Source organism: Vicia villosa, linkage group LG5, assembly GCF_029867415.1.
Source record: "Vicia villosa cultivar HV-30 ecotype Madison, WI linkage group LG5, Vvil1.0, whole genome shotgun sequence".
NCBI classification, from domain to species: domain Eukaryota; kingdom Viridiplantae; phylum Streptophyta; class Magnoliopsida; order Fabales; family Fabaceae; genus Vicia; species Vicia villosa.
The window spans coordinates 134,442,506-134,459,723 of record NC_081184.1 but is presented as its reverse complement, the minus strand read 5'-3'; the positions used below and the strand labels follow the sequence as shown (position 1 = coordinate 134,459,723).

The 17,218-nt window shown below is 34.7% G+C and overlaps 2 protein-coding genes across 2 annotated transcripts; both read right to left on the bottom strand.

Moving 5' to 3' along the window:
• Positions 1-347: 347 nt before the first annotated feature.
• On the bottom strand, positions 348-737 carry LOC131605501 (uncharacterized). The gene has a single exon (XM_058877848.1). It carries the CDS (start codon positions 735-737, stop codon positions 348-350), a length of 390 nt encoding a protein of 129 aa, XP_058733831.1.
• Positions 738-8,837: 8,100 nt separating this feature from the next.
• LOC131602591 (ferredoxin--nitrite reductase, chloroplastic) lies at positions 8,838-11,335 on the bottom strand. Its single transcript, XM_058874743.1, has 4 exons — positions 10,880-11,335; positions 10,437-10,791; positions 10,060-10,351; positions 8,838-9,788 (listed from the first exon to the last, which is right to left on the bottom strand). The coding sequence occupies exons 1-4, from the start codon at positions 11,244-11,246 to the stop codon at positions 9,048-9,050; spliced, it is 1,755 nt and encodes a 584-aa protein (XP_058730726.1). The 5' UTR covers positions 11,247-11,335; the 3' UTR covers positions 8,838-9,047.
• Positions 11,336-17,218: the final 5,883 nt, after the last annotated feature.

Below are 17,218 nucleotides of genomic sequence, written 5' to 3'. Positions count from 1 at the left end.
CTTGATGACGTTTTTGTCAGAATGCTTTATTCAATTCTTTCTAATTTACCTATTGTACCTTCTTGCAAATAGCCTCATTTCTTCATCATTTGAATCCTCATCATCACTAGTATCATCATTCATTTTCTAATTTGTGGAGGACCTAGAACTCAAAGCCTTTAGAGTGATTATTTTTTTTCTACCTCCTTGTCTTTATTCTTCTATTTCTTAAGCTTTTTCTCATGTTTTTTCTCATATTTTTCTAAGCAAGTGAGTTCTTGCTCATGTTCTTCAAGCTTGCCAAACAATGTAGCGAGGTCAATTATATTGAGATTATTGGCTTCCTTGATCGCCATGATCTTTGGTTGTCAATCCCTAGTAAGACACCTCAAAATATTGTAAGTAGCAGTTGCATTGGAAATTGGATTACCAGGTGCATTTAAACGGTTAATGAGATGAGTGAACCTCTTTTGCATATCGGCAATGGTTTCACCATGCTTCATGTGAAATAGCTCAAACTCTTTATCCAATGTGTTAGTTCTAGCTTGTTTGACCTCATTAGTTCCCTCATGGATAACTTGTAATGCGTCCCAGATAGCTTTAGCGGTTTCACAAAGGGAAACACGATAAAATTCATCAACACCGAGAGCGGATATGAGAATATTTTGTGCTTTCCAATTGTAACCCAACTTTTTGTAATCATTGTCATCCCATTGTGCTTCCGTTTTAGGTATGACGATACCATTATCACTGATCATAGTTATTTGAGTTGGATTGTTCATAATGGCGTCCCGTACACCCTTATCATATTAGTTGATATGAATGCACATATAAGTTTTCTAATAACCATAGTTTTCACCAGTGAAAATATGTGCTCTATTATACGTCCCCTTAAGTTCGGTTGTCATTATCTAATAAGTGTTAGAAGAACGGAGTAAACCAAAGCTCTTGATGTCACTTGTTAGACTACGAGAACTTATCTAGAGGGTGTGAATAGATCCCCTAATTCAAAATTGCAAGTTTTAAGGTTTTTTAAAAGAGTTTAAACTTTGGCTAGAGGAAGTTTCAGGTTTAGATCGAAAGTCGTCTAAACCGAACAAGTTATTGGAACTCAGATACGCGCAACCGTATATGGAATGACAATAAGACAATCAAAGTTAACAATTGAATTCTCAAATTAACAGTTCAATTATGCATAAGCTAATCAATTTCCAACCAATTAAAGCACAAAATAATCAAGTGTCAAATTATCGAAAACTTGGTGTGCGGTTGATTTTTCAAAAATTTCTTTCAAGTTTGTTGATATTTAAATCCTCTTACAATCAACATGATTGCAAGACTATCAACAATTCAACAATTATAAAAAAAAATCCAAAAATTTATTTCTAATCAATCGCTCAATCAATGTGCTTGATAATTTGATAATGGTAGTTCACCGATCATCCTCGTTACAACTATGTCTGCCCCCAATTCCAATTTGAAATTGAGATATCAATCTTACTATGCAAAAAATTGTTTACAAGAGATGTCAAGCAATTCAACCCTACAAACCATAAGTTTGATGTTGATCCTTGCACTTCTCTTCCATTGATCTGAGTTTGATCAAGTCACCCGACAAACACCAAATGATTCACTATCTCGCTACTCATTTACAAGAAATCGTCGTTCTTCAAAACCTTCACTCGGTCGAATCCAAATTGTGGGTTGTTGTATCCCAAGATTACCAATTGATTCACCGTCCACACTACTCCTTTGCAAGAACCATCCAATCTTCAAAGCTCTTCACTCGATCGAATCCAATTGCATAACCTTGTAAAAACCCCCCACATTAACACCTTTATCTTGGAGTAAAAACCCTCACAGTTTTTTCGATGAATTCCCCTATGATTCTCAACCCAATCTTAGGTTAAAATCAACTTAAATTGAACATTATCAACCAAGTCTAGATGGCACTCAAACAATGAATGATTATGTACACTTTGTTTGTGTGTATGCATAGAGGTTGAAGATGATGAGCAACCTTACTATGTGTTTATAGTTTCATCCATTCAAAATGATGCATGTATGATGTATTTATAGTGGTGCAAGTAAGAGGCAAAAGGAAAACCCAAAAATGCGAAAAAGAATGCAAATTTTCTGAAAACTACAGCATGCGTCGACACATGTAAGTCGTGTGTCGAACTATTTAATGTAATGAGTCGACCTGTAACAGGTTATGTGTCGACACACTCAAACAAAAACTACAGGCTTTAAAACTGCAGCATATGTGTCGACCTGAAAATCATATATGTCGACACATAGAAGTAATTTCTTTAGTATGTTTCGACCTGAAATACTGGATGTGATGACTCATGCAAATAGAAGCTACATGCTTTAATACAACATTACATGTGTCGACATGTACCCTGTATGTGTCGACTTGTACACTTGCTTTTTGAGGAAAAATTGATTTTTCAAGCATGAAACTTATTTTTGATGTTATGTAATCCATTTTTTATGCATGATATCTTTCTCAAACATGTTTTGATTGCATTCTAAGATCCCTAATGCATAGACACATATAATGACTTGGAGACACCATTCAATGTACATAAATGCTAAGGTTTTTCTAAGTTTTGACATCATGCAAAACATCTAGTGGACAACTGCACTCACAGTTAGCTTATCATAATTTAAATTTCGTTCAAATTATATGGGTTTAGCGATGAAACAACACTCTCACGGGAAGCTATAGATGTTATTCAATCACGTTGGATCGGTACCTTCCTATCTTATCATGAATCTAGTAAACACTAGTTTTTTCTTGATTTACATCTATACACTTGCATTGTATAGATGTTTTGACATTATAGGTGTAAATATGTATAGGTTCTCTTGATAGAGGTTTTGTGTATTCCAAATGTCATTATAAGTATTGTAAGCATTGTACATTTGATTATGTAAACAATGTAAATTTGGTATTCTGTGTTATGTTGTGTATATAAAATACAAATGATTTGATTCTATCAAATAATTTATAGGTTATATGTAAAAAAATTATCCAATTCAGTCAAAATTGGATTTAAAACCAAAAAAATGGTTAAACCCCCTCGATTATTAAGACAATCCGACATAAATAGAGGTATATTTCCCTCAGTTATTTACAAAAACGGAGAGGTATGTGGTGTGCGCAACATAGTTTTGAAAATAAAAAATGTTGTTGTTGGGAATCGATTCAATGACCTTTTCACTTATCCTCTCGATTTTTCAGAACCGATGAGTAATATGACGGGTTTTCACGATGCCCTTCGTTAACTCGTCTTTGTAATCGAGGTAAACTTCCTTTTGCATTTGAGATAAAATAGGAATATTTATAGTTGTGTATGCTGCAAGTCTTAAAACAAATGCTTGTTTAATTTTTATGATTGTCGTAAAACCCCTTTAATATATCTTGAAAGTTGTAGAAATCAATTTGTAATGAGTTTGAGTAATTTTTTACTCATTTGATTGAATTTGCTTATAAAAATTTTTCAACAACTTTAGTATAACATGCTATAAGGTTTAGCTAGCTTTTAAGATTAGATTAAACTAAAAAAAACCTATGCCATAAGTTAGGCTCATGCCTGACAAAGGTATCGTAAGCCAAACTTAAATAAAACCAAAAAACAAATATTGTATGTAAGACTCATATCTTTCAAAATATTGATTTATTCTCATCCAAAAAGTTTCAATCATTATTCAACTAAAATTTATGCATTAAATGTGTCTTTAGCAGCAATTTAATTCCTATAATGTTGTTGTCAAATCGTTATTTTCCTCCACAAAGTTAAGACCAAGTGAAGTGGCACATTTCTCTTACACTTGACTTATTATAAGCCATATATCATGTGAGCAGTACCCGTGCTTATCAGTTTTAAAGTCTAAACACATAAATATATAGAAGATATAACAACCTTGTTTCCCCACATCAAACAAATGGAACTACATTTAACAATGGTCCTAATCACTTTGATAATGGATATGATGAGGAGTTCATTGAATTTATTGTAGGGTCTTGTTTCTTCTTCAAAGTCAAATAAAACGGAAAGAGGGTGCAAAAGTGAAAGATGATAATCAAACAAAATATAGTGACTCCAGATAAAAACAAAGGGAAGAAAAGAGAGTGCTTCAAATATATAGGGCCATGATGATTTGGGGAAAAATAGATAAGCAAAATCTATAAAGTTGTAGATATTCCATTTTTAGATACATTGCATATCCGTGTCATCCACCTATGTGCCCTCTCAGAAGAGAGATGGATTTTTCTCTTGCACATTCATTGCCTTAGCTTAGAAAAAGTTGGCTCGTGAACAAACAAGGGCCTCATGTGAGGCTATGATTTTCATGTCGTGGCACTCTATGAATCCCTAGTAAAAGCATCCACAAATGAAGTTCCATCATTTTGGATGTTTAAATAAATCTTGCAAGTACACATTTTTTTTTAGTAGTACTAATAATGAAATATTCAATATGATTTGGTCAAGTAATTGAACGGTCAGGCTTCCAAACTACTAGTGGAGAAATGGAAAATTGCAAGATAGATGATAATAAGGTTCTTGCAACCACTAATTAAGTTGGATTTTTACAACGGGTTTTTTAAAAACTATTTTGATCATCACATATATTTTATTAATGATGTGAAATATAAAATTTTTAAAAAATTGAATAATAATTAGAAATCATAAATTAAAAAATTGAAAAAAATAAGAATTATAAAATTTACAAAAATAATTATAAGAGCATTGTGCAAGGACTACAACCTAAACAATAGACTAAACAAAAACCAAAAAAAACAAAAGAGAGAAAATCAACCAAAGTAAAACAAAAAACAATCAATCAACTCAGCTACATTATCCTAAATTCTCATACAGACATTCGAAAAGAGTAAAGTGGAGGAAGGTAGACTCAACCACTTGCACAAATCATGAGGGCAGTTGACCACCCAACATGTCATTACCTATCTAGTCATTTTAGCATATCTCACTTCCAATCAACTAGAGAAATGACAAAATATAAAATATAAGTATGAACTCACTTCTACGCTAAGCTAATAATCATAGATATACAATAATTAACTGTCAAGCTTTCCTGACAAAAAATAAATTTGTTCCGCATTTTTTAAATAGTCCAGACCACGGAATTACCAAGCTTAAATATGCCTATTTCCTATGATCAAATCCCTAGAAACAAATTCTCCTCTATTGGAAAACAAAACTGCGGTAAAAAGTGGCGTATTTTTAGATTAAAAATAAAATATTCAGGAAGATGCCATTTTTAATAAAATAAAAACATAATCTGAAGCTGTTGAGATTTGAAGCATGTACACTGAATTAGACTATCCATCAATTTTCATAAAAACCGACGAAATAAATTTTAGATTTTTAAGAACATGGTGTGTCCAGAGATAATACCTCAATTTTTTATATGTGGGGTGAACTCGTTGTCATAAAAAGTAATTTTTTTAGTAATGACCTCTCGGTTTCCAACTCATCAGAGGTAATAGGTCATAAAAAAAATTTAAAAACTTAAAAGTTACTAAAATGCAGTTGTTGTGATTTGAAGGTGTATCCTCTAAATACGTTACCTCTTAGTTGTCAGCCCAACTGAGATAATAAGTAATAAAAAAAATTAAAAATTAAAAGGTGATAAAATGCAGTTGTTGGGATTCGAAGGCAAGCCCCTTGAATACTTTTCCCCTCAGTTGCTAGCTCAACTGAGAGAATAAGTGATATTTTAAAAAAATTGATGCATCTATGGTTTACACCTTGATTTTTTGTTGGCTGAGGTGAATGTTTTATCATACAATGTATTATCTTTAGTAGTGCATATATCTTGCTAGCTACTTTGTTCTAGTCTACATCATAACATTCATTTCCTTATATAAGTAAGTCAATACATAACATCCCTAGATATAATCATCGACCAGAGCTCTAAAACTCCACATATACCAAATGGGTGAAGGTGGCGCTTTTTTCTATGAAATTGGTGGAGTCCACCAGAAAAATTAGACACAATATAATAGCAATCTGTCTATGCACACGTGCCTCCACAACTCTGCTCTCCTCGTCAACAACTTTCACAACTATCAAGTGTTTTTCAAACTCCTGCATGACCCCTAGTCTTTTCAACTTGTTTAAGTGTCTTTTCTAAGTCTGATATGAGCAACTCAATCCTCATACCCACTCAGTATTCTTTGGAAATAGTCATGTAGTCAAGGAGACATCATTGGATGGGAACATGCAAAAGACACGACATATTGGAAAATGTCATTATCATCTCCCTAACTAGAAGATGTTTGTCTCCTCGTATCACATCTCTAAAAAAGGGCGTCAGCAAGCTATCATCAACTATGTTGAAACTTGTGATAAACAGGTTAGCTAGTCCATTATTTCGAATGGCAACAATGAATCATTCTTCTATTGGAGTTTGCAAAGTGATGATCTTTTGCCATTATTTATACATTTCAGCGGCCCATTACTATATTGAAAAGCTAAAAAATAAAAAATAAAATATAAGCAATATAAAACAAGAACAAAAAACAAATTGTAAAGTATGTATCATACCTCTTCCTTTCGGATATCTCTAACCACATGTTTCTTGTAATGTTTCTATTGATTTAGTAGTTGTTGTTTGTTATTGTTGTTGTTGAGATTTAATATTTAAGGATTATATTGATTTTGTTTTTGTTGTTGTTGTTGATGATGATGATGAGGAGGAGTAGGAGGAGGAGGAGGAGGAAGATTTAAAATTTGTTAACAAATTTGATGTTTTGAAGATTAAAATGAAAAAAAAACAAGTTAAAACTAAATAATTTTAAATAGGACCTACCCCTTGGGAATTAATTTCAACTGAGGGAAAAAATAGCGCGCTTTGAAAATAAAAAATATTGTTGTTGGAGATCGAACCCATGATCAATTTCACCTTTTTCCTCGATGGAACTTTACCCGATATGTAAAGTTATAAATTTTTATGATGTCTTTTCTTACCTCGCTTATGAAATTGAAGTAAAACTCATTTTCTAACTGAGGTAAAAGGGTTTTTTGTAGTAGTGATGACACTCTTCAGTTAATACACATATGTAATTATTTAATTAACTTTTAAAAATATTGTATTCAATGTTGTTTATTGATTAGTATACGTTGATAAAGACATACATATATAACTATTTTCCATGTATTAATGGACGAAGGTATGACTATGAGTGAACAAATATTTAGCCTCGTCATAGCATCTTCATTACAACAAAAGAACATCCTACTGCAGAGTCATATCGAAAGCGTATAGAGTCATATCAAAAGCGTATAGAGTCATATCAATAATGTATGATGTATTTTTCAAGAACTATGCCTTCTCTAAGACACCCTCTCACTTGATGGCATTTACTACTATTCTTCTAAGTTGGATCATATACAGTTTGCATAAGTAAAATACCTTTTTGAGTGAGGCTTGCACTTATTCGGGTATTTGCAAGATAATACCATAAATAATATTGCTTCTACTCTACATATTGTCACTTTAGCCCCGATTAATGAGGTATTTTGAATAAATGGACCATATTTTGTATGTTGAGGACTGAGTCACCCGAATTATACATAGTTGAAAAATTATAGATGGATACATGAGGTGGTATTGTGAATGTTGGACAAATGACTTCAAACACAAAAAAAGCTGAATTGTGTTGGTTTAAATAGTGATATCCAAATTAAAAAATCTTGATAAAATCAAAGTTTAAAACAAAACAAACAAGGAGAAATAGTTTTGTAATTAATAAGTCTTTTGGATAGAACCGTGGAAGTCTAAAATAAAAGTTTTAGTTGAAGAATTTATGAATTGCACCCTACACATGATAGTTGAATGGAGTAAATTAGTCTTTTAATTAAAATAAATTAAACTGTCCAATTTAATCATATTTTTACGAATTTGTAAAATCTTCTATAAAATTTTAAATGCCCACAAATCAAGTATTCCCTTTGGCTTTATTTATAAGCAAAGATTCTTTTTTTAGGTTCATTGAGTAATGAATGTATCTGGCCTACTATGTATGACAGATACATTCATTACTCAATGAACCTAAAAAAATAATTTTTGCTTATAAATAAGGATGGAGGAAGTATAAATCTAGAGTAATATGGAGAGTGACGGAAATAAATCAAGTATGAATTGCCCCATGAGCACCCTAGTGGGAGGCACCAAATTTATAGAAAAATCATGTGTAATATGGGGAGTCACGGAAATAAAAGTAAATCCTATGCAGTCGTGTGTCTTTCTCTCTCTCCCAGTAATTTTTTAATATTTTTGAAATAAAATCATCTAATTGTGGAGAATCAATAAAACATTGATTCAATGGTTATTATGTTCTTGACTGCAGTGACTGAGCTTTCTTTTTTAATGCAGGGGATCATAATTGTTACATAATACACCCTCAAATACTCCAGCTCCCCAGTACACCCACATCTTCAACAATAAATATTAGTTAAATAGAAAGTTAAAGTGTTTTTGATTGGTGCATCTGATAAAGAAAAACTTGAATCTTAAATATATAGCTTTTGACTCCATATTCCTGTATAAAACTAAATGATGAAAGACTTCTTTAACATGTATATTTTCAACCAATCCCCTAGAACGATCCTTAATTTAAAAACTAACAAACTTGAAAGCTATGTAGTCACAATACATCATTCTATTCTATCTGATTCTCATTCATTTAGTTGTGAGCCACATAATACACAGGTATTACAATGTCCTGTCAAAACTAAACTATTGCAATATTATAATAATTAGTTCTTATAACAAGGTAACCTGCATGTGAAGGTTTCTATTCCATTTTAGTATATAAAATCTACAAAAACAAAACAAACTTAATTCCTTCATTTCCATTGAAAATAAGGTTTCATTTATGAGTTCTGACAAGGACCAAGTGATTAAAAATGAAGTCAACATTAAGTTGTACATGTCACATTGTAAGAAACTAAGCAACATATTAAAATATGTAGTAATTTGTAAAATAGTAATGAAAAATGTCCTTTCCAAATCTATTATGGTTTCATTCTTTAATCATCCACTTCTTCTCTATTCCTTTGAACAGCTCCAAAATATTCAACCAATATATCAGCCACAACAGGAACCAAGTCCTTACAAGGTACACCTTTCTTATAAACTTCACCAAGATGAGAATCACTTCCAATTCTCCCACCAAGGAAAATATCAACAGCTTCAACAACTTTACCACTCTCATCTCTAGTCATGCATCCCATAAACCCAATATCAGCAACCTGAACCTGACCACATGTGTTAGGACAACCAGTCCAATGCATTCTAACTGGTTTAGCTACTGCCACTAGTCTCTCAACTTCTTCTGTCACTTTCAAAGCTCTTGCTTTCGTCTCGATTATCGCTTGGCCGCAAAACTGGTTACCCGTGCATGCTACGAGTGTTTTCATTAGGATGGATGGTTCTGGTGAGAATTTTTGCTTCAAGAGAGGCTCCTCAAGTAATGCATCAAGTTTTGAGTTGTCTATGTTTGGTATTATTATGTTTTGTTCAACGGTTAGTCGGAGTTCGCCTGATCCGTATTCGTCTGAGATACGTGCTAGCTCGTCCATTTCGTCGGCTTGGATTCTACCAACTGGAATGTGAATGCCTACATAGCTTAGACCTTGTTGTTTTTGTGGATGAACACCTAAGATGTCTCTTCTTTCCCATTGTTTTTGTACTAGTTCTTCTTTGGATGCTCTCTCTAATTTCTTCATTGGCATTCTTTTTTCCACCTCTGACCTGAATACTTCTATCCCCTGCAAAATTTCTTCAAATGAGCAAAATTTCTAAATAGTTTCTGAAACTGAAAATTTTCTGTTTCTTTAGTGACACTTTAAGAGACTGAATTGATTGAACGAAAAGAACTAATGTTCAGTAGTGTCAATTCAGTTAGGGCCGTCTTTAAAGGCGTGCTTTTGGTATACTGCACAGACCCAAATTTGTCACCGCTAAACCTTGGCTAAATAAAGTTTTATAAAATATTGTCACAGTAAAATTGTGGTTAAATAAATAGGTTGAGTAACTTACAAGTTCATCAATCAACCACATCATTCTGGTTTTCTGTCTATTCCCTCTAGTGCCAAGATCTCTATAGGTCTCAAGAACAGCTTTACAAAGTGGAATAACATCATCTGCAGAGACCCAAGCATCAAGCGGAACTGCTTCCGCGCATCGCTTGGGGCTAAAGAAACCACCCACCAACAAATTGAATCCAAATCTACCTTCCTCATTCTTAGCAGGCATGTAAGCAAGATCATTAATATGCGGATGCTCGAAAAGATCATGCGAACCTATCACACACACATTCCACTTCCTAGGCCTGCACACATCATTCAAAATTAAACCGACTTATTTGAGTTTATCTACTGACATAAATTCTCGTGACGAGAAAAGTGTAAACTTACAAGTTTGTAACGGTTGTGTTGCCAAGTGAATTTGCAGTGATGAATTGTGATAACAAATTAGTGTAAGGTCTTGTATCAACAATCTCATGAGGATCAATACCAGCAAGAGGATTACCAACAGGGTTTCTCACATTGTCCATTCCACTCTGAAGACTTGTCAATCCAACTTCTACAAGACCCTTCAGAATTTCTGGTACATCAGGTAACACTACACCTCGTATTTGCCAATTCTGTCTTGTTGTAACATCAGCACAACCATCTTTGCCGTATTTTCGTATCACACTCGCTAAGTATCGTGTTTGAGCACTCGTTGTTACACCATTCGGAAGCTTCAGCCTCATCATAAATCTACCATCTAGTGTATAAAGTGTAGAAAGAAAGTAAAAAACAAAGTTTGAATAGTTGAATTTGAGTTAACTTACAAAGAAAGTAAAAGAACTTACAGTGATGTTTTCTTCTGTGAAAAAGGCCAAGCCATTTGAGTCTAACATCGATATCGTCTTTGGTGAGTTTAGAGCTTTCGATATCTTCAAGAGACATGTTAGCCAACTCATTGATTCCACCTTCCATGAAAAGCTTCATGGGCTCTTTCTGAATCTTGATTTTTTCCTGAGGATTGATACCTTGTCTGTATTCTTCCTTCAAGACCCAGTAGCCATCTTTTTCCTCGACTCTAGGGTCCAACCTTGATGCATCGAGCTGTGTTGAGAGAGGTGCAAGAGATGGAGTTGCAGCTGGTAGTTTCCATGTTTTGTTGGGACGGGAGATGGATGGAGGAGTAAGAAAACGAACAGAGAAGGAAGAAGACATTGGAATTTGGAAGGAGAGGAAAGTGTGTTGGGAAAGAGAGAAATTTGGACATTTTTGTAGGAGGAGATTGAGAGGAGGAGAATGAAATGGGGACCTTAGGAGGAAGCAAGAGGTTGTTTGTGAACTCCATGGTGGTCTTTTGGTTGATGCTAAGGGTCGCCTTAGTATGTAGTGATTGAGGATGATTGTCCTTACTTGTCCTGAATTATTTGTGAAAGTCACATGTTGTGCCAAAGTCAAAACAAAAGGTTCATTACATTTTAATTAATGAATATAACATCATGTGGCAACTCGATAATCATTTGTATAAATTATTTTAATCATGATATTTTAAATGGCATTAAATTTTTTTTCTTAATCAGGAATAGAACGATGATTGAAAGTGATGGTAGATCTGAGCTTCCGACAAGGTGGAGGGGAGGACGTGTAAGGTTAGCAATTCAACATTCAAGTTAGAATGCGAGGAAGAAGAGTGGATCGAAATTATATTTAAAACTTGTTATCTCAATTTGGCGTCTTCTCTATATATATAGAGAGGGAGAAAAATGACAAACTCGGTATTTGTTATGAGTGAATTGGGGAGGGCCTTTGGATGCACTTGCAGTTCATATCTTTGTTATCGTCATAAGAAAAATTCTCTTGTGCTAAGAAGATTCTTGAAGGATTAATGTTCCCTCAGAGTGGTCGGTCGAGGTTCATATGAGCGGCCCATAACAGTTTCCCCCAAAGTTCGTGCCTATGCTTGTCATGCAGGGTTTGTTACTTCAGCTTCAGTTGCCGACCACTCTCGTCTCTTTGTTTGAAAGAGCAAAAGAAAATGATTAAGTCTCTTGGAGATTTGTGCATTTAATCTTCCATACTTTAAACGTCTTTTTGGAAGTGACATCATTATGACTCTTCAGACTCGAAGCACTTGAGTGTTGCTTCCGAGTGATTTGACATGTTTGATATATTTGATTTCCTTTTGCATGCTAGAATATAGTCCTCAAAGAATCCGTGTTTCTTTCTTTGAGTTATTTTTCCAGTTTGGCAATTATCTTCTTCTTTGGCGTTTTACTTTCATGCCTCATGAAAGTTAGTGTAATATGGATAAAAAATCATAGAAGGTTGCTCACAAATCCCAAAAGAGTGCTCCATCTTCTTGGATAGATTGAAATCATTTCTACTTTCGCAAAACTAGGTAACCATGATGACGCTTTTGTTGAAGTTGGTCCATCTTCTTACTGGGGAGTCTTGATTCCCACCGAAGATGAAATGATATGCAGTAAGTATGGAAATTGCATCATTGCCTTTTATGAGTGCACTTCTCTGTCCTAATTCTTCGCCTACCCTTAACTTTCTTTGAGATAGAAATCTTGAAGCATGTGGTAATGGCTCCTTTGGAACTTCATCCTGCAAGTCGAGCGTACGTGAAGGTCTACCAATATTGGTGTGAATACCTGAAAGGAAAGCCTTTTGTGAGCCTTTTCTTTCATCTCTTTAAATATCGTCGTAGACTTGTGGCTAGAGGAGGTAACAAAGGGTTAATCTCTTTGGAGCCGACCGTGCGTGACTTCAAACCTCTTCTTGAGCTACAATCTTTTGAAGATTGGTTCTTTCTAGTCACCCCTATCGGACCCGAAGCTCATGTCACGGTTTGTGCTTTTGAGAATGGAGTGTGGGGACAATGTGTCGAGTTTTTTCCAAGTACTGATTGGGAGTCACTTTCTTATGGGGAATAGTGTGTGCGTATATAAAGGGTGGGATCTTTTTGATGAAGCTCTGTATCAGAAGAAATGGTTAATCAGCTTTATCAGTATCCTGGGTAACTTCGAGGGTGGCACCCCTATGAACGAGGTTGAATGGAGACGCTTATAGCTCCTCATAGACATTTAATTGCTGATGGAGACCCATTCATGGGAAGAAAGAAAATTCATATTTAGTAATCTCTAGAAACTCTTGGTTTTTCGTCTTGAATCTTCCTGGTCATGATGCATTTGTTTTGATTATGATTGTGCGCAGATCATATGAAAGATGAAGTGAATATCCATATTTTGAAGCGAGGGATATCGACGATAGGGAGTGAAGTTGCTTTGAACATGTTTTTGACGCTGTCGAGTATACCAGATCTTATTTCCCGTCCATTGCTGACAGGGTCGAGTTCCCATTCTTCCAAAGACCGTCGGACCCTTCCTTTAGAAAAGGATTGTGTTTATTTGCCCTATTTGTTCAGGCATGCTCTAAGGAGGAACAGGTGAACTGGCTCGGTATATTCAGTGTACCTCTGCCACTTTGGCCGTTGGTTGAATTGGACGCTATGAAGCTCTTTGGTCCGACCAGCATCGTGCTAAGAAGCAACGATTGGAGGAGAGTGTTGGCGATCTAAAGCTCCAACTAAATAAGTACCTGCGGTAACTAGGGATAGCTTCCACCTCTCTTACCGAAGTAAGGGATATTTTGCTTCCCCTTAATCATGCTAGTTCTCTTTTCGATTAGGTGACCCATCTGGTGAAAACTATGGTGAGGGTGAACCAAAGCTCTGACTTATATTCATGGAAGTTTATCATCTGCTCAAGGGGAATTAGAGTTTTTCCCACCTTCAAAACGCTTTTCTAACTCAGTTGTTGGCCAACTGTATGAGCTTTACCCTTGAGGAAGTGTCAAAGTCAGTTAAGAATGCTTTGCAGCAAATGGAGCATTTTATCGTCCTTTGATTGTCTCGAGGGAGCAAATTTGGGCGGATCAAATGCTCAAAGATGGAGACGTCATTTCTCTACAGAAGTAAACCTGGCAGGCATCTTTTTTATTTTATTTATTTATTTTGTGTGCAGTACCCTATAATGTGTGTGTGTGTGTATATATATATATTATTTTTCTGGAGTGCTTGAGGGAAGCTACATTAATCTCCATGACCACACCTTCTCCTTGATCTTTCTGGAGTGCTTGATAAATTATTTTTTCTATCTCATAGTCGGCATTGATGGTGACTGGATCTCCCTAGAGGTTGTAATACTTGAGTTTGAGATGCATCGGTGAAGCTACATCATCTAGCATAGCGACAAACGATCTTCCTAGGATGAAATTGTAAAAGCTCCTGTAAGGGATGACGAGGGATTGGAATTTCATTTCTCTAATGTTTTTTTACATCTCATAATGATATCACCATCTCAACGTATCTCCATTGACCGGTGGTCGTTCTGTTGAATGCTTGCAAGTTACAGCCTTCATATGACAATAAGCTTCCTCTCTGGAGGTTCATTTTTTCAAACAAATCTAACAACATTATATCACATGAGTTATCGCCATCAATCAAGATTCAAGAGACGTCAAGCTACCCGACAGTGGTTGTGAATACTAGGGGAAAACCTCATTTGGGATGCCGCCCACCTTCTTAGAGTCCTAAAAACCCAACATAGGTCGGTCTGGAATCTTTGCCAACCTACTTGCATCTTTCTTGTAGACGACGATCATCTCTGCGATTCTCCTCTTCATGGTTTCCTTGGGGGGGAAGATTTTTCCAGAGTGTTCCTCTATTGATGGCGGTGATATACGGGCGCTTTTTCTTACTAGCATCCTTGCTCTCACTAGTGGTCCTAGCGTCGGCAGTCTTTGAAGGAGATCTACTTTTAAGCGGCTCTTTCCTAACTCTTATGTCCCCTTAAAGTACTCTATGAATCGGTCCTTTTTAATTAGCCCTTATATGACATCCTTCAGTTGGATGCAATCGTCGGTTATGATTGTGACCCTCATGAAAACGCCATACTTTGACTTATCAATAACTTGCATCGAAATTAATTCAAAATTAATTTAAAATTTTAATTTATTTAAAAAATAATAGAGCATAAAATATAACAAGTTATTTAAAGTTAGAAAATGGATATGTATCCACCGTAATGGATATATATCCACCTTGAGTATTCACTTATCAATATGAGAGTTTTTGTTGAAAATGCATGAAGTGTAATGTCAAAGAAAACGAAAAAGAACAGGGCCGTCTTTGAGGGCGTGTAAGGCGGCCTACCGCACAGGGCCTCAAATGTTTTACGGTTAAACTATTATTAAATAGGGCCTCATAAATTTTTGTCACTATTAAAATAAGGTTAAATAGGGCCTATAATTATTTTGTCATGGTTGAACCATAACAAACCTACACAGGGCCTCCAAAAAATTGTGACGGCCCTGAAAAAGAATACATGAAATTAAATAGGTTACGACCAAAGAAAGAATAAAAAAGGATAAGAAGGCAACATGAAATTGAACTATCAAAGAGATCGACAACCGAACGTCATGCTTACGACTGGGCCATGTTTATTTAGTACTACAAGCATTTCTTAATGAGATGTACTATGACTCAATCTCTATCACAAACTCAATGATAAGTCATTACTTTCTTCAACTCATAATATTTGTCACATTTAATTATTTTCCATAATTAAAAAATGATAAATAAAAGAAAGAGATTTTAATCATCTATATTTATTAATATATATTTGAAAATTGTGACAAAAGCACACATAGCCATAATAGGTCCCCCAAGTGGATTGGACAAGATCATTAATCAAGTATAAATAACTAAATAAACCTTACCTTATGGGGTTTCCAAGAGTCAAATAAGCCTTTATCTCTTTTTTTCTACAACAGCTGAATCAAGTGGTGAATGAGTAAAATACTATTAATTTGTTAATACTATTGTAAAAGGATAGACTTGCATTTCTCAAGCACATACTTTTTAATTTTTTTTAACTGGATTAATTTCTTACCAATTTTAGACATGAAAATGATTTTGAACTTTATTCTAGAATAATTTATATTTTAAGACCTGGTGAGCCAGCCAATAGTGTTGTTGTTTGCTTCCTATTATGCTTTTTTTTTTATAGTTTCAAACATCGTCTTGGCAACATATGAAAGAAAGCAAAGAAAGCAGTTGAAGCATTACCTACACCTGCATTAATTACCGACCATCACTACCGGTTGGAATTGGATGGAGGCGGCAAAGACACCGTACTTTTATGTCTATCTCTTACTAAAAATTATACTCATTCAATTTTTTTCCTTCCATTTTTTTATTTTCTCTTTAAAAGTAATTAAAGTTACCAAAAGCATGTGATTTGAAAGTCAATTCAATCTCATCACAACACACACCAAACCACCTCTTTATATATATATATATATATATATATATATATATATATATATATATATATATATATATATATATATATATATATATATATATGCGGAGCCAGAGATTTTAGATAATTTGGACAAAAACTTCATACCATAGATTTTATTCATCTGTTTTAATTTTCATACCCTATTTTTACTAATTTTATCTATAGTTTTATCTAAAAATCGGCTATTAAATAGGGGTTGAGCCCGGGCGCGTGTTCGGGCTCGTTGGGCCTTGGAACCACCTCTCTCTCTCTCTCTCTCTCTCTCTATATATATATATATATATATATATATATATATATATAATCATATAATTAAACATAATCGGTTGATGTGGAATTCTTAACAGGTGGTGTTGATCTTCGATACCGCAACGCAAAAGTGGACCTGCAAGATTAACACTTCAACGCCCAAGTCAAATCAAGATTCAAGATGAGTGTAGTGAATATTAATCATATAATTAAACATAATCGATTGATGTGGAATTCTTAACAGGTGGTGTTGATCTTCGATACCGCAACGCAGAAGTGGACCTGCAAGATTAACACTTCAACGCCCAAGTCAAATCAAGATTCAAGATGAGTGTAGTGAATATTGGAGATCCGAAATATATCTTATATTTGGTGTGACCTGACTTTTATATCTTAGATCAAGTGGAGTGGATTTGAGTAGGTTGGGCAGCCAGGTCAGAATAACTGCCCTAAAAGCTTATTTGGCACTGAGGGAGTCGGAGAAGTCTTTAGTGGTCGTCGTCGGCCTCCAAAGATGTCGTTTGATGCGAATCAAAAGTGAAACGCTTGGAGTCAATTGTAAAAGTAATG